This window comes from Phoenix dactylifera, chromosome 7, assembly GCF_051530095.1.
Source record: "Phoenix dactylifera cultivar Ajwa chromosome 7, Ajwa_hap1_PhDact_Kaust_v1.1, whole genome shotgun sequence".
NCBI classification, from domain to species: Eukaryota; Viridiplantae; Streptophyta; class Magnoliopsida; order Arecales; family Arecaceae; genus Phoenix; species Phoenix dactylifera.
In genome coordinates, this window is record NC_143196.1 from 34659718 (window position 1) to 34680984 (window position 21267).

At 39.1% G+C, this 21267-nt stretch overlaps 2 protein-coding genes across 2 annotated transcripts; one reads left to right on the forward strand and one right to left on the reverse strand.

Annotated features, from left to right (window-relative positions):
* Window positions 1–1349: 1349 nt before the first annotated feature.
* Window positions 1350–6050, reverse strand: LOC103702002 (polygalacturonase At1g48100). Its single transcript, XM_008784265.4, has 7 exons — window positions 5605–6050; window positions 5294–5425; window positions 3342–3509; window positions 3197–3244; window positions 2907–3114; window positions 2134–2324; window positions 1350–1861 (listed from the first exon to the last, which is right to left on the reverse strand). Exons 1-7 carry the CDS (start codon window positions 6016–6018, stop codon window positions 1469–1471), a joined length of 1554 nt encoding a protein of 517 aa, XP_008782487.3. The 5' UTR covers window positions 6019–6050; the 3' UTR covers window positions 1350–1468.
* Window positions 6051–19183: 13133 nt separating this feature from the next.
* Window positions 19184–20962, forward strand: LOC103702004 (zinc-finger homeodomain protein 5-like). Its single transcript, XM_088701896.2, has 2 exons — window positions 19184–20694; window positions 20859–20962. Exon 1 carries the CDS (start codon window positions 19744–19746, stop codon window positions 20638–20640), a length of 897 nt encoding a protein of 298 aa, XP_088558022.2. The 5' UTR covers window positions 19184–19743; the 3' UTR covers window positions 20641–20694; window positions 20859–20962.
* The last annotated feature ends 305 nt before the right edge of the window (window positions 20963–21267 follow it).

Here is a 21267-nt window from a genome sequence, read left to right on the forward strand (position 1 = left end):
TAATCATCACGTGCATTGCACATGTAATGTTCGAAGTAATATTTATCTTGGTAAAGGGGTATGATGTAAAAGTGCTTACGTTGGGCCTGTGCTAGTTGAAACTTAGAATGAATAATTTTCACGTAAGTTCCTATCGAATAGGAATATTTCACATAAGTTTACATATGGAGGGCTGCAAAATCATCACGTGCATTGCACATGAAAACCTTTCAATAGTACTAAATTGTTAAGGGCCCACTGTAAAAGTGCCACCAATCTCGGCACGCATGGTGCCGAGACTAGTTTGATGCTTTAACATGAGTAATTTGCACATAAGGCCCTATCAAAAGGAATATTGCACATAAGTATAGATCATTACTTAATTTCAACTAGTCCCTGCACCCGAATGCCGGCACCAGTTGAAAATATAACGTTAGCATATTCATATATATAACTTCCTATCAAGATAAATATTTCATTTAAGTTCACTAGTGTAACTACCTTGGTACCTCCACTTCTGTGTGTGTGTTTGCTAAAATAGTCGCTCATGTTAATCTGATGTGAGTGTAACTAACTAAGTCAAGATACAATAGGTAGCAAAAAAAATGAAAGTATAATTTCAAACCATATCCATGAGATCTTTCCGGAGTGATGGGCAGCAAAGGAAGCAACCCAATCAGCCGTCCTATTCGCCTCTTCTCTTTTTTGTTTGTGCTAATATAACAAACCTCTTAGCCTAGGTGATCAAAGGTGTCAACAATGCTGATGTGCATCGGTAATAGACACCCTATAATTTCTCTTGTAATAAAAGTATAACTATAGTTGTTGTCAAATTAATAGGAGGCATTTGGCAAGGTACAGTTGAAAGTCCAAAATAATAAATGACAGTGCTATATTAGTTGTGTGGATTCTTGAAAAGAGACTTTGACCACCGAGGTGGTAGCACTCACATGCGGGTTCGCCCGTGCTGGTGGGGAGGGCATGAGAAACTTTCTACCTGCATCGAATATTTTTTAGTTGGGGGGGGGGAGGCGGTTACGCAGGTGGGGTTAATTCCCCTCACCCCTCCTTTTGTGCACAAAAAAAAAAAAAAAAGACTTTGTTGTTTATGTTAGCGTACCGAACACAATAACACTAATCCAATTTGGTGCGCTATAGATAGTGAATCAACCGAACCATAAAATGATCATGTGTTCGATTGTCTTTGAATCGATACGTATATAGAGATGCCTACAACACCACATAGACGCCGCATGCATCCAACATACTAAACTATATTCTTCCATAAATCACTGCAATGAGGATGAACCATTACAACCTGAAGGATCACTGTAGTCCCTAAAGAGGGGAGCTCATTGCATACACTATTAACCCTGGTAATCCAGTATGACTTGCATATGTCTCTTGAAATTAAGCAATGTTGCGAAGGGGGCCGGAAGAATCACAAGGACCACACATCTATACATATATAGCTGGGAATGAGGTCCTATCAGTTTGAACCCTGATCAGAATGCATCTGGTTGATCTTTGTCTTTTCACTCTGCAAGCAGTTGATCGGAGGTTCGGTCGGGCCTTGCAGCTCCCCGTAGGCTTGCCAGCAGAAGGGTTCATAAGCGTGCTCATCTTCGTTTAGCAGTTTGAGTTCTATATCATTTAAGTGAATGTTTGAACATGGTACGCTATCGCTGCATGCGAGGTGCACTGGTTGGTATGTGTAAGTCCCTTTGATGCCCTCATACGTGATCTCTGACAATGCCACTGCTGATGATTGATTCTTGCATCGGCTGCGATCGCAGTAGAATTGATCGATGATTATGGGTGTCTGTACCCCGGAGACTATCACGTTTTCAAATCTTATGTTCTTAGCATAGCCTGAACCACCCTGCAGCAATGTATTAGAATGGCAAAGAAAGATGTAGTGGTTAGTAAATGCAGAAATGGATTAGAAAGTATGGATATCATATGAATTCATGATTCCTTTTTATTTTCTTTTTTTTTTTTTTGTAGAAAATCATGAGTTATTATTGAAGTTGCCAGAAATTCATATATTACTCAATTAAACTGGCACAAAATTAAGGAGATAACTTTGTTTTTTTTTCTATAGAATTCAAGAATATTCAGAGAAATTTTGGACATATCAGAGAATTTCTTTACCTGCCAGGTTTTGATTCTAACACCGGTCATTGTGTTCTTTATATTGGCATCCTGGACTGTGATGTTGGAGACAGTAGCTTCAGTGTCATCCTTACCAAGCCCTCCAATGCTGATTCCATGGCCTGGACCGCAATTTATGTTGTGCAGGAAGACATTGGTGCATCCTGTTTGGATGGAGATGCAGTCATCACCTGCAAAATTTATGGCATTTGAGAATTCATAAGGTGTTCCCAAGAAGCTTGTTTTATCCAAGAAGAAGATTAAACAAATTGGTATTGCATATTTTTCTTACTTTTTGCCATACCTTTCGCATGTCTGTTTGTCTGTTACAGTATACTATTAGGAAAACTAGAAGTACTCATTTTTGTGGTTCTTGAAAATATCTTTTCTTATTCTTAGGTATTTAAGATTTATGTTAGGCAACCCAGTGTTCCGGTATCCAGCTAACGCAATGGCCTTAGAGAGATGAAATTGAGCAAACTCGGAGCATAAAGAAGCTACTGAATTCAGTGGATAAAAGAAATATAGTTCATGAGATAAAATTTGGAAGGATGCCAATGGAATGCTTTTCAGACTTTTTTGCAAATTCTGATGCTAATGGAATAGCTTCATGTGACTCGAGTAGTCTTTCCACTTGGCATCACCAATTCACCGCCAGATGCATTGCAAATGTTTATTCTACTAAGTACGTACTTACGAAGGTTGAACAAAATTAGATTCAACTAATTGGAAGCATAAAGATTCAACTAATGTAATGAAGGAATGAGGATTACCGCAGCCCAGGTCGACATCATGAATGGAAACATCCACAGAGTTTTGGAGATGTATGCCATCGGTGTTGGGGCTGTCACCTGGGGAAGAGACGACGATATCAGAAACCTCGACTGCTTCACAGCTATCAAACTTGAGGTGGAACTGTGGACTGTTCTGAATTGTGATGCCCGTGACTGTTACATTGTTGCTTCCATAGAACCTCAAAGCCTGTCATGAGTCGCAAGAACAATTTTTAGCTGTGTTTAAACGAGTTCTGATGCTTTGGAAACGAGCTTCAGCAGATTATTACCGTGGGTCTGACATTCGGCATCTTTCCACTGAGCTCGTTGCTCGGTTGCTGTATTCATAACGGAGAGACGTTGTGATTAAAGATTAAATCATGCAGTTCTAAACTACGTGGAATTTAGAAACAGGGGGTGGGAGAGATGCTTAACTGCGTCATCGTCGAACTGAGATTTGTTACTCCACCAGGCGTTGCCGTGGCCTTCAATGATGCCTTTCCCTCGGATTGTGAGTCCTCTCAGCTTTTTGAACTCGAGCCACTGCAAGAGGCCTGAGCCCCACGGCTTGGGGTCTGTTGGAGCAATGATTTCGCCATCCAACTGCAAGAGATTGGATGAGTCTCGGTTCCATAAAGGGTTTGAGCCACAGACCATGGTTTTAGCTCAGAAGGACTCGAACACAGTTGAAGCATATAAGTTTATTGACTTAAATAATATATAATAGTTATTATTATTAATAAAGCAGTTATTTAGAGGGAGTTATGGTATTTCTTTAATTAGTTAAAAAACAATCCTTTTTTCTTCTATTAGGAAATGGAAGAAAAGGAAATACAGTTCGTTTTATCATTGTATTTTGAAACTTTACTATTTAAAATAACTAAAAGTATCAGTAAATTATACATACCTTTCTTTAGTCATGATATTTCTTACATAATTTCTTTTAGAAAATAGATGATTCTTAATTTTGTTTGTTCTACGACTAAATAATAGAATGTAGATCTACATGATTTAGTAGTTATAAAAACTAAAAATTCATTAATCTAAAGTATATTTTTCTTGTGCTATAATTAACTTTTTTAGTTTTATTTAAAAGATTTCTTCTTCCCCCATTTTTTATTTCTTATAACACAAGAGGAAGTTAGTGATCTAATTTGAAATCCTTTCTCTCCAAGAGACGGGATCTATCGAAAGCACGATCATTGGTGGTTTTGTTTTCAATTGACATGTAGCAATGATTCAACTTCTTGGTTGAGGCGGTCTGCATTCCGCCTTCAAAAAGTATGGCAATTGGAGCAACAATACAAGACAAATCTTTTTCGTTGATAATTTTTGTCTAGTTTTGTCAAATTAATGATGAGTTTCTTAAAACAAAAAATTGGGATAGATCAATTATTAATATGTCTATTTTCATGATTTTTTTTTTCTATTGTTCCACCATGTCAAGTAAATTTATTTATGCATCTCTTTCAATTCTTGTATTAAATTGATACTAATATAAATCTATTTTTGCATTCCTCTCAATTGTTCCTTATCTTATTAGATTTGATAAACGAAGAATTGAAAGGGATGAATAAATAACTTTTCTCGATAAAGATCCATCTTGAAGTAAATTAAGAAATATTGGGGAACCTATAAGCATTTTTTTAACTTACCACCATGGAGCTATAGAAAAAAAAAATCATCAAAGAACAGGTATGCAATTGATCTCTTGTAATTTTTCTTGTTTAAAGAAGTCACCTCATAAGTCTGATTACCATCATGGAGTGACATAAAAAGTGTTAGCAGAAAAATAACTTGTAGTTAATTGCTATACTAATTATCTCCTAATAAAGTTATCAAATTTAAACTAATTATCAACCTGGCCGTAGGTCACTAGGGCAACCATTAAGTTGGTTAAACCAAGTTAAGAAAACTTAAATATATATTAAATTATATGGATTCGTATACTCCTCTACAATTGCTTACCTTACAACGGCGGCATTGACCAAGCAATAGGGCACTTCCTACCCCACCTCTCTCTCTCCCAATATTTTATCTATGAATTGACTTCGAATCAATAAATGCATGAAACTTCAAACGACGTTCTGATCAATATATAACAAGGTAGCTAGGCTTCCTTAAAGAGATCTTATATACCAAAGTATTCTCCCATTTGGTAGAAAGCTAATTGGACCCAAGGGCTTGCTAATGTAGAGACGCTTCCATGATAAAATTAAAATATTTTCCATATGTTTTTATCCTAAAAAAAATCCAATATGTTAGCTGATTGGATCCTAGGGCCTTTAATCTCAAGATAATCTTTTTATGACGAGATTCCTTAAGTTTTTTTTTATTTGAAAGGTAAAATTCCATGTACAATACTTTTTAAACAAAATAATATTCACCTCAAACACAATATTGTCTCCACAATTAGGGCCATCGAACGAGATTGGCCCCACAAGAAACTCATATTTAGAAGGAACAATAATCTTTGATGCCTCCACCTTACAAGCAGCTGCCCATGCAGCCTGAAAAGCCTGCATCAAACAAAATCATATTGCTAAGCTACCAAGATCCTGATAGAAGGAGATCGATTTAATAATTCTAATTTTAAAAAAATTATTTTATGACTACTTCTCAATTATATTTACATATCCTCTATCAATTATCTTAAAACAACGAAAGGTGGAAATAGAAATAATGATTTTGCGACAACCTTAGTGTCATCGGTGATGCCATCACCCTTAGCTCCAAAATCTAGCACGTCAAATGTCGTCCCATGCAGGGCTGGTGGACCCGGGCTCGGGCTTGGTTGTGGTTTTGGTTTAGGTGTTGAACTCAGAATTAGCCTCGATTTTGGTTCTCTTGATTGGCTTGGGCTTGTGGGGCTCAACCCTCCGCCGGACTGCCCTTTATCGCCTGCCCTCCAATCCCATCCTCTTCCTGCATCACAGATATCAAAGGTGGGACACATAACTAGGAACACAAGGAAGAAGAGGACCATGAGGCCTTTTGAAGTGAAGCCACTCATCTTTATGTACTCGTATCTTGTGTTATTGTATGGAGTTGCCAGGGAAGGAGGGGAGGCTGGGTTTAAATAGCCACAGCCTGCACACCCTCCCTCCCTCATAACCACTCCAGAAGTTCAACAATTGCAAGGAATTCTTTGTACTTTTCCTTTTGCTCCCCTCCTACCTCTTGCTTCTGTGATCCCATTTTTCAAGTACTTGGGATGTAAACCTTTCGTTTCTTTTGTTGCAACTGGTGACAATTGTTTTAGTTGTCCCACCTACGAGTGCGAGTATTTTATAGTAAGCTAATTAAATATCTCATTTTATAAGACTCACTTGTTGGCAATAGTATCTTCTCAGAATTATTTCTTGCTTGTAAAAGAAATCACAAGAAACGATAATTACACTTTCATCAAAAAGAAACAAAGACTAGTATTGGATCTACTTACCATTCTTTAATCATAGTAGTCCTAAAAATTCCTTGTTTATACTATTGTACTATTTTTTTTGGAAGTTGTCAAATATTTTCCTCGTAATTAGGGGTTTTCTTGCGTTCCATGAAGTTTTATTAGCATAGGTTATATATTTCTCAAGTTTGTAAGGCAAACAAAGACGAGTGAGTCAGTCTTTGGGGCCCTTTGGTGGTCCAACAATGCCCTGATTATAACCGATCTTCTCGCCACATGCAACGGTCACGGGTGAGAGTTTTAGTCGTGTTGGTTTCTTCTCCATCAGCTATCACAGGACTCAAAAACACAAAAAAACTTCTTCTACCAAAAACAAAAAAAACAAAAAAAAACAAAGAGTTGGGGTTACTTCTAAATCCTCCTGCCAAGCTTTCACTCAAACTAGAACGCAAGTGAAGGAATGGGAAAGAAGGCTCTCCTAGAAACAAATGCCGAACTCGAATGATTCCTCGACAAGGATTGGAAATGGTTAATGCTTGTTAGTTTCGTATAATAAAATCATGAGAAAGATATGGCTTGTTTAGACAACAAAAATGATGAACAATTTTGTAACCTCTCCCATAAGTAAAAAGATACAAAGGGTAGCTTATTGGAGTCGAAGGTTTTAATTAATTCTGAGTGATTGAAGTTGCTTGCATTGGAGATGGAGTTATAGACTGCATCTAAAAGAAAATTATTTATAAAGACTGCACTATAATTATTCAGATTTAAATTTTTGGAGATGCATCATCCAAGAAGGGAACCCAAAACCTCTAGTTAAACTTTGACAAATTCATCGACTGCCCTTAATTGCTATAGATCAAGCTAATTATAGTTTTTGGCATAGCTCAAGTTGCTGCATTTGAGCTGCCATTTGAGGATAAATATTTTACTTATAACGAACCAAGTTTGGAAAAGGCACTTATTACCTACAGTAGATAAGCCATGAATAAGGCTACTCTCAATTGAGAGAGAACGTGACCTTGTTGATCTAAAATAATAATGAACCTTTTCAACAATCTAGAAATAATAGTCATCAATATATCTTCACAAGCCATTATCGTTGATTGTGGCAGGCAGTAGGTGCACTGGAGATATGACCGCTATTGGAGCAGAGCTCAGAACAGTGTGGAAGGGAGTGGCAGGCGATAGGCGCACCAAAGACATGACCGCTATTGGAGCAGAGATCAGAGCAACGTGGGAGGGAGTCACCTATGCAAGAAGAATCCTAGGGTCAGACTATATCATCCTGGAGGAGGACTGATCGATTACGGTGACTGAATGGATTCGCGATGCCAGACAACATGACAATGGTCACCCCCTACTCAAGGATATCCAGAGCTTAGTGGCTGGCTGTAAATCGTTTCAGGTGGCCCATGTGTATCGGAAGGCGAACTCGGCAGCAGACTCGGTCGTCTCTTTTGCTGCTCACCACTCGTAAGAGGTTTTATGAACAAGGACTGACTCTGATCCCCCACTCTTATGTACTCTTATTTCTTTTGACTCTAATGGTAGAACTCACATCAGGTTGACGTGAGTTACCGAAATCCCCAAAAAAAAAAAAAAAAGTCCACAGACATTTGAGAAAAAAATAATACCATTTAATCTATGGGGCTCACTTAATTCCTTTATGCATGTTACTTTACCTCCTTGGGTAGTACCCAACCATTGTACTTGAATGTATCCTACTCCACATTTCCCTTTGTCCACTCAATAATTAATGAACCTAACAAAGAATAATGCTATAGGAAATTATCTTGATTAAAGGCCAGGTCAATGATAACTTTTGTACTGATGGACTAATGGGTTTAAGATGACAGCCGCATCAAGGCCAGGGAGCAAGTTAATGTACTTTCGGCATTTCAAATTTTGCTGCTTTCTGATGATAACTGCACGTCATAAACATGAAATGGGACCACAAAATTGCATGTGGAATCCAAATTCCCTCCATCTCTCATCTTGGTGAGATCATTAACCAAGGACCCCTCTCTTTGTCAACCCTCATTGTCATAAAGTTTTTCTTCCCCCCCATATACTTTTGCTAATTTGACTTTAAGAATTAGGTACTGTAACATACAGCGATTGACAATTATGTCCTAATTATTCCTTGGAGTATAACTATGTTTCTTTGATCTAATCGAGGAGAGGAAGATTTTCTTCAGCCCGCTCAACTCGAATCTCTCGAAAGAAAACTAGAAGAAGATGGAAAAATATTAAAAGTAGGGCTTAAGTCCCTTTTTTTTATTAATTCTTTAAAAAAAAAGGTACATAGCCTTATTTATAATGTGTGGTCTGTCCTATTACAATTTGGGTTAAATTTCTTTTCCTAAATTTAGTAGGACTCTTTTTTCTAAAATAGACATTACTAGTAGACTAGAAAAAGCTAAAAATCTTGAGGAGGTAGATCTCAACTTTTACATCAACTCTTTCTTTTGTCGCTATGTCAGATTCTTATCGGATAGAGAGCTACGCCTGATCAAAGTTTGGAGTATAAACGGTGGAATTTTATCCCAATTCAACCAACTATAGATCTCGAAAAGATACCTATTTTTTTTAAAAAAAAGGTAATCTCAATCGAGTATTGTATGACTAAGTTATGGCCTCCAAAAATTTGGTCTGCAACTCGACTTCCCGATATGGTAGATCTCGCTCCTAAATCCTGTCCAGCCTTGCTTGTAGTGGCCAAAGTGTTTCATATCAAGTCTAGTGATCCTTCTGAATACTCATAGTAGCCAAAATGGTTTACATTGAGTTTGGTGATCCTTCTGGATATCTGTAGTGGCCAAAGTAGTCTATATCGAGTCTGGTGATCCTTCTGAATATTCGTAATGGGCAAAGTATTTCACATCAAGTTTGGTGATCCTCTTGGATAATTGTAGTGGCCAAAATAATTCACATCAAATTTGGTGATCCCTTGGATACTCGTAAAGGCTAAAATTGTCCATATGGTGTCTGGTGATTCTTCTGGAGAAGGATCATCTTTCTATTATTTTGCTATTTAAGAGAAACATATCATGGACAGCTGTAATTGCAGTAATTCGTACATCCTCTCACATGCATATTGCATGTGCTTATATCTAGAAGTAATAGATTTCTTCTCAAAAGGGGGATGTAAGACGCAACAAATGTAGTATTACTTGCGGTAAGATTTACAGACATACATACATAAATATAAATATAAATATATATATATATATATATATATATATATATATATATATATATATATATATATATATATATATATATATATATATATATATATATATATATATATATATATATATATATATATATATGCCTGTTTATGGCAAAAAAATGTACACTTGGTTTAAAAATATCCAAGTGGGTAGACACGAACATTGAAAAAGAAAAATATGACACCAATATATGCGTAAAGTATTAATTCATCGACAACTACATTAAGTGAAAAATATACCATGGGGGACATTACCATATCTTCGAGCAATTTTTTTTGAGCAAATCTCTAGAATAACGAGGCATCACAGTTATATTGCCCTGCGTCCAAAACATAGATATAGGTTTCACTGCTGCAAATATTTGTCTATGCTTTCACTTCCCCTCAGCGAAGGGTAAGCTTTCATTGTGGCTTGCACGACATGAACTGATCAAGACAAGCTGGGTGCAACCCTTGACGTGCAGTTCAAAAACTTCCTCTTAGTTAAGAAACAACATGATCACGAGCATCACTAGAACTTTAAAAGAACTAAAATAGCTATCTGGTTATTATAATCAGAATTTTATTATTATGTTCCACCTCGTTCTTTGTTTTTTTCTATTCACCAAGTAAGTCATCGAGCCAAATTTGTCGTTTAATCCTAATCCATCTGTAGCAAGAGTACAAACGGCGAGATCTGGGTTTGATGTTGGAATCCAGAAGAAGCTAGGTAGTTGCTTCTCACGCTTGCAATATTTTAACAGGATGGCGTTAAGATAATGTCAAGATACGGATGCAAGAGTGCAAAATGTTAGCCTCCAAATCCAACGGAATCTAGATATGGAGTTTCCTGTCTCTCTTCGATTCTTCGTCCGCCTCACCTTTTGCATGATGCATCTTATCATTTCGAGAAATTTAGCTGGCTAAATGCATTTGGATTTGATAGTTGGAATGGAACCTTTTTTCTTGATGGATGAACCTAGTTATAAGACCCCACATCTCAAGTTGCTAACATCCTTGTCAATCCTCTGAGCCTCTGCTGAAATCATTGTTTGCCAAACTATTTGGTTGAATGCTGACGTGAAACTCAGGCAACGTTCGCAGGCCACTAACATTTTGTCAAACCTTTTTTTTTCACAAAAGAATTCAATAAAGTTCCCCATTAATTTATCATTAGCATTTAACAAAGAATTTTGGAACAACGAACCTGCTCCAAGAGCACATTAGCTGCACGCATAATACTATCAGCATGACTTGAAGGAGTGATAAGCTGCAACCCTGACCATTTCAAGCCTTGATACAATGCTGAACCTTTCTCAAAATGCTTTGCACCATGCAGAACCACATTAATTTGCACGTATTGAAACGAATCATATTGCTTCATGCTCTCAAGAGAACCAAACCACGTCTAAGCCGCCCTGAATTTTATTGCTAAAGCAAGGCAAACTCAAATGCATATCCTCCCTCCAATGCTAGAGCTGCCAACAGTAGATTTGTAACAAATTTAGTGAATAACCGATGTGAGACTAAACACACGCATGCATGAGTTCTCACAGGATTAATATTGCTACTTTCTCATTGGCAACAAAGAGCAGATAATTTGATAACCAAGATCTAATAAATGGTCGCTAAGGGCCTTGATCTACAAGGATGTTTGCAGGTTTAAAGCTTATCATTTACATTTTATGAACAACAATTTTCCTTGTTCTAGAGTAGGTCCTAAACTGTATTCTGGTTGCAATCAGAATAGTCAATTCTCATTAGCTAGTTGCATGCCACCCTTTGATGCAGTGCCTCGAGATGCATGCCAAATACTTTTCAAAGGTAACCTTGCATCTCAGAATATGACCTTATATGCATTCTAAAGCAGGTTAGATGGCATCCACAACTAGGGAGAATCTATATTATTCTTGCTAATCAAACGAATTAGCTAAATTGCTTCCACCGAAGAGTGCCTAGCTTGCGTGCTGATAAGGAGATGTATGGTTGGCAACACATGTAGGAAGTTTTTGCCTGCAAAACTAGTCAGACTTGAATTTCCTTGCGACTTTGCACCAAGTCACTCCCCTTTCTATTAAATGAAACAGAAAAGTTAAAGATGATACTATTTGGATGTTTGCATAGGGCATCATACCATCATCAAGGCACTCATTATAGGCATAAGATGTTTCAAAAACCACTACCCCAAAGTGAACAGTTACATTTTTTTTTTCTTTTGAAAAGGAAGAAGAAAATGATGAGAGTTCAGATGCCTAGGCAGCTAATTGATGGGCAATGCTAGTTGCAAAGAGGATATGAATCGGTTTGTGATGCTGACGCGGCAAGCAAGTTAAGATGTCTATGATTAGCACCATTTGTGTCCTGCTCGCTTGCGTCTCAATTCTTCTAATAAGATTGGTTTGATAAAGATGGATGGATATCAGCAAACCATTATGTTTTGAAAATTAATAAATTATTTTGACCAGAGAAGGCCAAAGGAAGAGGAACAACTTCTAAACAAACTGTTCGATGTGAAACATGCTAAGTTTTGCTTGCCTAACAAGGTGATGATAAATTGTGTGTGTGTGTTAAATGCTCGACTGTCTCATAAAATCTAATTTAGTATTAATTGAATCTCTCCGGGTGCCTCATTTCATGTGTGTAATCTTTTAGCAGTTGCTGGGATCCATGCTTCAAAATATATTACTTTAAATGAAACTTTGTCGATAATATTTAACTAAATCTTTGTTTAAAATTTCTAAATATATGAGGCTCAGTTTGCATAATGCAGCGTAGCAACACATATAATATGCAACACATCACCCTTAAAACGGTGCTGCAGACTGAGTTGCCTCCTATGCAGCCCACCACTCTAGAGATTTTAGTTGGGCGAGCCACAGGTCAGTGCCTGTGTCCTTATGTAGTCTTCTATTTTCTGATTTTGTTGGCCGTATTCATACCCGTCGAGTGTGAGCCACTGTTGTACCAAAAAAAAAAAAATTTACTTCCATGAATCTTGAATGAATTTGTCTTGTTGAATGAATTTGTGCCCTGTCTCACGTGCAGCAGCTTTGTCATCCCACCTTATGAAAGTCATTTTTCTGTTCCTTTTTTTCCTCCTCCTCTTCCTCCTCGTCCTTGGCCTCCATTAGGAAGAGGACTGAACTCAGGCTCCAGAGGCTGTGGCCCAGTACAAAGCCCAGCATATGGACACTTCAGCCTGGTTACACCAAGCCCACAACCTTACAATCTCGGTTTCTTAGTCTCCCAATTCTGTTTCTCAGAGGCAATCCTCCTCCATTGACTGAAAGTGAAGTTGGCTTCATCTCTCCTTTGTTCGATTTTTCGGTCAACTGAGAGATTATATGTACTGTTGAACGAAAGACAGGTTTGTAGTTGGGTATGAAATTCTAATAATTTTTTGGGCATTGCAACATTTAGGAGCTGAGATTTGAGTTCCTTGGTAGTCTGGATGTAGGGTTCCTTCAAATAAATAATTGGTATGATTATGGTTACCAAGAAGGTGGCAGTCGTAATTATATTTTATTTTTATTTTTTTTTACTTGCAAGTTTGGAGCTAACACATATTAAAAATAGGTTTTGCCGCACGATACCAAACCAAATTTATCAATATAAATCTCGCGATGTATCGCGATGTAAATCCAATGGTGTATGTATGTAACTTAGAGAGGAGAACTATTTTGAGTGATTTCTTGTCTAATCTTTTATGGATCTTAAAGGAGGAGGATGAGGGGTCTTAAATAGGTGAGATCCGGTCTTTGGATCACCTTGAAACTCCCTATTTTCTAGGCGATTTTAATTGGAATCGGGGGGAGGGGGAGGAAGACTCCCAGCCATAGTCTTCCTCCCCGAGTCCCCTCACATGCCCATGCGCAGGTCGGGCTGGGCCTGGCCACTTCTGGCCGGCCCACGAGCCGAAAAAGAAAAAGTCTGGGTTATTACATTAGTTGCAGAGGATATTATTACTTTGGGGTCAGAATTACAACATATTCAACATAGAGCAATGCAAAGAATATGAAATAGTAAGTTCTCAATATATAAATAACATGTCTTTTTTTTTTCTCTCTCCTAATCCAAGTCATCGTTTATATAACAGACATCCTTTACTCAATCCGAACGAGGTTCGGGACTCGGATTTCCCTCAGGCCTTGTTGGACCTGAATTTTACTAACTTAGCCCTGTTTTCACCTCTCATATCATCTATATATGCAACATCCAATTTCCAGGAAGATACAAAGCACTCAGCACGTTGGTTAAAACGATACTTAACTGCTTCATTCCTATTTGAAAACCTTCATCCTCGTCCAATGCTTCAATATATTTTCAGGAATCCAATAGAGCGAGGCCAGTGGGCAAATGAGATCTCTATTGCTTTTGCCACAAAATTGCAACCAAATGTAACTTGCAGCATCAGAACCAGCATCCTCGTCCTTGCCATCAGCTTGGGCCTCAGCTTTGCTTTTCAATAATTCCGGCCCTGCCTTTTTCTTCTCATAGTTTCAATACAAATAATTAGGCTTGATCCGGAGACCTAAAATATGGACTGAAGTGGTTTCCTCAAGAAATTCTGTACTTCTATCCACAGTGTCCGTGTCCAATAGCAATCCGATTCACTTATAAATCTGTTAGTTCTATCAAATTACAAGACAAATTGACAAGAAGACTTTATTATGGGGCTTTAAAAATCAACTGCAAATCTGCAATGTATATATAAGAAATAAAACAATAATGAAGGTACATGAGTTGGAAAATTTGGTGAACCTGCTTGGTGTGAGATTTGTTTAGGTACGTAGTACGGTGGCATGTATACCGGGCGTAGATTTTTTGGTAAAATTGTACCCTTGGCCAAAGTTGGTAGTTCAAATTTGAAACAACTGCAGTCACAAGCGGCAAATTATGCTAGCCTAGCAAATTACGCTTTGACGCGTCACATCTCCGTAATTTAATCCCCCAATCTTTAAGAGAGAAGTAGCCTAGGATACCCTGACTCGGAAGACAAGCATTAGATGCAAGCCCATACAAACAGAATGGACCGTGGTACTTGAGCTACCTTTGGTGCATGCATGTAAGGCCCTCCTTGCATGGGCCAAAGCTAATCGTGGGGCATTCTTCGTTGAGCATACGGCCAATGTGAGGAGTGGGAGAACTTCCTCCTCCTAGTTTACTAGGTCAGTCCAATGCATATATTAATTTTCACTATTTTAACATGATACTCTTCTACTTCTTCTTCTTCTTCTTTTACTAAAACGAGTATTTCATATATTATGAATACAGATACACCTAATAGAGTCAGCAAGCAATAAGTCACACAGTGCCCTAAGCAAATCCTTCTCCTTTGCCCACAGAGTGTTTTCTGAGTGGCTCGCCACATACGCCACCATCCAGTCCGCTGCTTCGTTGACCTTTCGGTACACATGCTTAGCCTGAAAGGCCATTCAGAATACTTTTTTTTAATATGATACTTTAGGTTCTCAAATGCCTCAATAACTCTAATTTCGATTCACATATTGTAGGATTTAATGAGGTCGCAAAGGGTGGGGATGAGGGCAGGTGGTCGACTCCGAGGATGGTGGTGAATAGAGCTATGCTACATGTGGGGGAGGTCACCGGTGTTGCCGCATTGTTCTCTTTCAGAATGGCCAGGGACATCTGGGGTGCTCTTTTCGATGTTGTAGCGCCCAGGTTTGCCCTAGTTTCTTGGTGCCCTCACTCCTTGGTCATCTCAAAGTGAACTTTGACGGCAGCATATTGGTGGACGGTGTGTCTGGAGGTGTCGGGTTTGTGATCAGAGATTTCTTTGGCACACTGGTAGCAGCTGGCGGTCGCCGTACACCAGGATTTACCATTGTTGGGGCAGAGCTCCGGGCAGCGTAGGAGAGCTTATCTTATGCGAAGCAGGTACTTGGTGCTGAGCGGGTGCATCTAGAGGGGGATTCATCAATAGTGATCGACAGGATCCGGGGAGCGGATAGGTATGGCGATAGTCATCCCCTCATCCGTGAGACCCGCAGACTGGCTCAAGAGATGGACGATTTTCAGGCAGCACATGTGTTTAGGGAGGCGAACCGACCTGCAGACTGGGTCGCCTCCTTTGTTGCCTGGCATGCCGGAAAGGTCCCTTGGACTTCAGTAGTAGACGCTCCTTTCTCTCAATGTTCTTTACTTTCTCGTGATTTGGCAGGATGTACTCACGTTAGAGCTCCATAAATTGCTGTTTTTACCCCACAAAAAAAAAAAAAAGGGTGGGGATGAGATGTAGATGGATCACAAGGAGATTTTGATGGATCCAAAAGAGATTCCAATCGCGATTTGGATAATCTTGCCAATACAAATAGCAGCTATTGATTCAAAGGGTATGGGGTGTATGCGGGTTGGCTTTCGGTTTCAACCTTAGCCATTAGATTCAAGGTCCTGTCCCAAGGCATATGAAATTCCAACCACCTTAAAAAATTGTTAAGTTCTTATATCAGGTGACTGAAGTGATTTGGCACGATGCCTTGTCACTTTTAGAGGCGATCAATCCTCATAATGTTGATCCTAGAACTTGATATCCGTTTGAATAAAAAGAACGAGCCGATGGTGCGAAGTACATGTATGCATGCATGAATTAGTCGCGTGGAGCCCGAACCTTTTTTAGGAACATGATGACATGATGCACCATGTCAACTGTTCATCCCTTTCTCTGAGGGCAAGAGATGTGAGACCAAATTCACCAAGCAGTCCAGTACTTGCTTAGCATCATAGTAGACATGGCTGACAGAAAAGTCCAGCAAATTAGCAACAACAGCTCTAATGCATGAAGAGCAGGAATGCTGGTCCTTGCTATCCATTTATCCAAATTATGCTACATTCTTTTGGTTGATGGAGGAGGTTAATGACCTGTACATGGTATGCTCGTTAATGCAGATTAAACGTGCCGGTTCAGAATCTAGAATAAACACCAATTAAATTAATGGCAATAGTGAACAAAAAAAAATAAAATTTAAAAATAAATTTATTCAAAATAAAATAAGTTTGGCTCCTAGTTTTAAAGATGTCTTCTTTTAACCAAAAAGTATCTCTCCCTACCACAAACATGTCTCACCAAAACTTTTCTGACTCTCAAACATGCCTTTCGAAGATCTCTCTCGGCCATTAAATCCTAGACTAATAGGACCAAAAGCTTAAATTGCTGATCAACCTTGACTGTTGAATACTTAAATAAACTCCTACTTGGACACCTTATTATCACGGTATTCTACTCAGTCTGAGATATCGCTAATCATAGTTAAATTAGGAGGACTATAGCGGCGACTATCAATAAGACCTTTCATACAGAACTCTAATTATAAATCCTTACTCCCACTATACTAAAATGAGTAGAGGCGTCGAGATTTATCTTAACATAATTTGAGTGAGAAAACTACATTAATTATAGCTACTTGCTTGAACTCAATTTTTCGAGAGGTCATACCGTCTATTCTTATGCATTATCCTACATTCTAGCAGCCAATTCATGTTCCCGTCACAGACCTTCCACCTACATGGCTCTATCAATCAACATCCACCACTCGTCTTTAAATCATCTTACCCTTCCAAGATACCTAATTTTTGAACTAAGATCAGCGATACCCAATAATCCATTTTGATAGTGTATCATGATTTGTGTAATTACATTGGTTCAATTCAATGGAATTATTGAAACAATACCAATTGAGCGATAACTTTTATTAGCTACTGTGCTAATAGCAAAATAAGTGTTATTCAAAGAAACCGCTTTCCATAGCATACAAAAACTTTGCTTTTTTTTTTTGTTTCTATATATACAATGTATGCAAGAATAATATTTTTGAGAAAAGATATAATAAAATATTTGTTATAAATATTGTGGATTTGATGAGTAGCTACAAGGCTGTTATAACGATAACAAGGTATTTGTAGCCTTTTACAAATAATCTGAAAAAGTAAATAAACATAATGGACGTGACCTAAATTTACAATGCTCTTAATTGCGTTGGAGCAATTGCAGATTAAAATCTTGAGTCCCCCAAAAGAAGCAAGAGAGGAAGTGCTGCGAGTAGCGACGTCTCATGGCACGTACTTTGAGGGACGGAATCAATGCACGGTAAATGATGCGTCACGTGTCAGTAAATGTCGTGTAGCGCCCTGCCGTTAAAAGTCCAAGACTAAACTTTATTATCTAATAATTGATGCATCTTATGGTCAGTTTAGTGTCATTATTCGTCAATTAAGGTACTGCCATTAATTAATGTCATCTGATATCATTGCAGGCGAATTGTAGCACTCGGAAACCGCTTACTTTGCTCCAATAAAATGACAGTTGCTATGGTTAAAAAAACTCATACACACACCGGCATCCACCGTTACAACCTTTCATTGCCTTGGGGTCCCACATCCATGTGGTCCTCAGAGGGTGCAAGGTTTGGTGGTCATTGAAATGGGGGAGAAACGGGTGAACGAAATTTTTGTCTTCCAGGTGATCGCTGGCACGCTCGTTGGGCCAGGCGAGCTTCGGTAAGTTAATGAAGAAATGGTCAAATTCAACAGTGATTTCCGTATTGCAAACAGCAAAACCACTGCATCTTTTGTTTGAATCATTTTATTCTAAATGACATGGTTTGCCTATGCACATACATTCATATATATATATATATATATATATATATATATATATATATATATATATATATATATATATATATATATATTATATTCAATTAGTAGTTGATAGTAACTTACTCGATGTTGGTGGAAATCCAATTGCAAATTAGTGGTCAATTGAGCAAAGCCAACCACAAGAATGTATCATTTTTTGGTCTAGGAGAGCTTAGAAAAGAGAAAATGGAAGGGAAAGAGCGGGAATTGGTAACAAGCGAGGTAAAAGTTGGTAATGAATTTATTTACAAGTTGAATGAAGAAAAGAAAAATAATGAAATAGTTGTTGATTTCTACTATTAATGTTAATATTAAATATTGTACCAAAAAGTCAATATTAGAATCCAGCATTTAGACTAGAGGACCATAATCAGTAATATATATTTTTCTCCACAATTGATATCGGTGCACAATTTATTATTCCAAAAGAAAACTTTACCAACAAACTTAAAATTTATAAGATTTGTTTATAAATTTTTTTACTACAATAGAATTATTAAAATTGAAGAATTAACTCAGAAGAAATTGTAAACAAGCGAGTCTCTCGGCATAGCAACAAGAGATTTTGTGTCCAAATGTTGTATAATACATCTCTCAATACGAAAATTTTGTCAAATTATAATACAAGTTGGTCTTCCATACTACCTTTCTTCAATAATAAGAATGACAGGATAAAAAGAGAAAAAATGAAGAACTAGCCAACAAAGCCAAAGAAAGGGACGAGGAGTGCGCTAACATGGTGGACCCTCGTTTCTAAGTGGGAGAGCCTGACGTACCAACAAGAGTGGTGCATGTGGTATGGAGGCCCCATCATTTCAACACCAGCCCCTCGCAAACCAATGAACTCTTTCCTGGCCTTGCCTTGTGCCGACGGAGGAGCACAAATGGGAGCACCTTTAATTGGAGAGGATTTGGAATTTGATGCAATGGCGAGGAGAGGGTAGAGAAGCCCCACACATAATAATATAATAAAACAAGTAAAACTGAGAAATAAGCAGCAACGATGAGTAATAGTGGGCCTGCTTGCACGGCAGTGGAGGGGTGAAACATGACCTTGTCGGTTGGTTTGGGGTAGAAGAACCTCCCAACAAAACAAAAAAAAGAAAAGAAAAGAAAAGAAATCTCCTCCCTTCTCCTCCTCCCATTATTCTCCTTCTTTGGATCACCATTCGCTAGGAAAACCTCTTACCTCTTGCCCTTGTGGTGTTGAACTTGCGTATTAACTCCCTCTCACTGTCTTGCCATTCCCCACCTCTCTCTCTCTCTCACTCCATTCAGCATACTTCGAAGCCATGTTGGCCTCTTGGAATCAGATCTCCCTTAGCTCTATATATTAAGGCTATGTCCAACTTCCAACTCTAATGATCTCTACCCTTGGCTCTAATGGTTCGGAAATCAGATACATGTGGTCGGTGAATTACTCGCTCAGGTTCTGTTCTCTGGTGTTTCCGGCCTTACTTGTCCTTTTTTTATATTTTATGGGTGTTTAGGGTTTGGATTTGATGATGGTCGCGTAGAAAGTGAAGGGCAGGAGGATCAAAAAAAGATAAAAAGAGTCAGGTTCCATGGATTTCAGAAGGCAGGATGTGGAGGAGGAGGAGGATTGCGACAACCCTCCTCCTCCTCCTCCTCCTCCTCCTCCTCCTCCTCCTCCTATCAGAGAATCGGCCTTCGGCAGGCCGATGCTCTCCCCCTCCTCCTCCCTCCTTTCTCCGAGAGGAGGAGGAGGAGGAGGAGGAGGGGCAAGAAATGGTCCCAACCCTTCTTCCTCCACCACCCGTACCACGGTCGGGATCTCCTCAGGAACGGGTGGTGGGGCTGATCCCCCCACCAGCGAGGCTGACACCACAATTCGGTACCGGGAGTGCCTCCGGAACCATGCCGCCAGCCTCGGTGGTCATGTCCTCGACGGTTGCTGTGAATTCATGCCTAGCAGCAGCGACGAGGCCTTCAAATGCGCCGCTTGCGGCTGCCACCGCAGCTTCCACCGCATCGATGGCGATTCCTCTCCCTCCCGTTCCACCTCTAACTCTCTTTATCGCGTCCACGACACCAGAGTCCCCCTCTTGCTTCCACCACTCCATCCCCATCATCCTCCTCCTCCTGCTTCTTATCATCACCACCAGAAGCAATTCTTCTTTCGCAGCAGCAACGCTGCCAGCGGGGGCACGACCACGGAGTCCTCGAGCGAGGAGCTGAATGCGGGGGCCGGGCCACCGCAGCGGCCATATATGGTGTCCAGGAAGAGGTTCAGGACCAAGTTCTCGGCGGAGCAGAAGGAGAGGATGTTGGATTTTGCGGAGCGGGTGGGATGGAGGATCCAGAAGCAGGATGAGGCATTGGTGGAGGAGTTCTGCGCCGAGGTCGGGGTCAGCAGGCAGGTCCTCAAGGTGTGGATGCACAACAATAAGCACTCCATCAGGAAGCAACAGCAGCAAGGAGAAGAGCATCAAGATATGTGAGAGGATTGTCAAGCAGCGTATGACAAGAACAGCTTTGTAATCGACCGGACACTGGTTTGAGCTAATCACTAGTTGCTTCTCGAGATTGACTTAGATTAGAAATTAGATGCATGCATATTTATATATATATATATATATATATATATATATATATATATATATATATTTATCTACTTGTTTATGATGTGTGACCTTTGTTCTACTTATTCTTCCTGTAGCTTGATGACAGACAAAGCAAGACCCGTCATCTGCTTGTCCTCCTCTTGCTAAACCACCTATTAATTTGTCCCTACTCTAATGGTACCACCTCCCTTTATTTGTCCATGGTGTTACTGTGTGGATGGATCGGTGTACCTACTGCTTCCTTTCATCTCCAACTTCTGCAACTAAAAGATTTGCAGTTGAGTATGGAAACGGAAAACTCATATCTTATAATCAGTTAAACATGGCTGTGCTGTGCACTTGTTACTGATAAAGTTCGAACTTCTGGATTCTATGGTCTGCTACGGTATACGTAGTATTAGCGTCTGACCAGCATTTGATGTTTGTTTGCCCCTCACTTGCTTTTCCAATGGTTCTAGGCATTGCCTTGAATTGGGTGATATGCTTTCTTTGTACTTAAGGGAA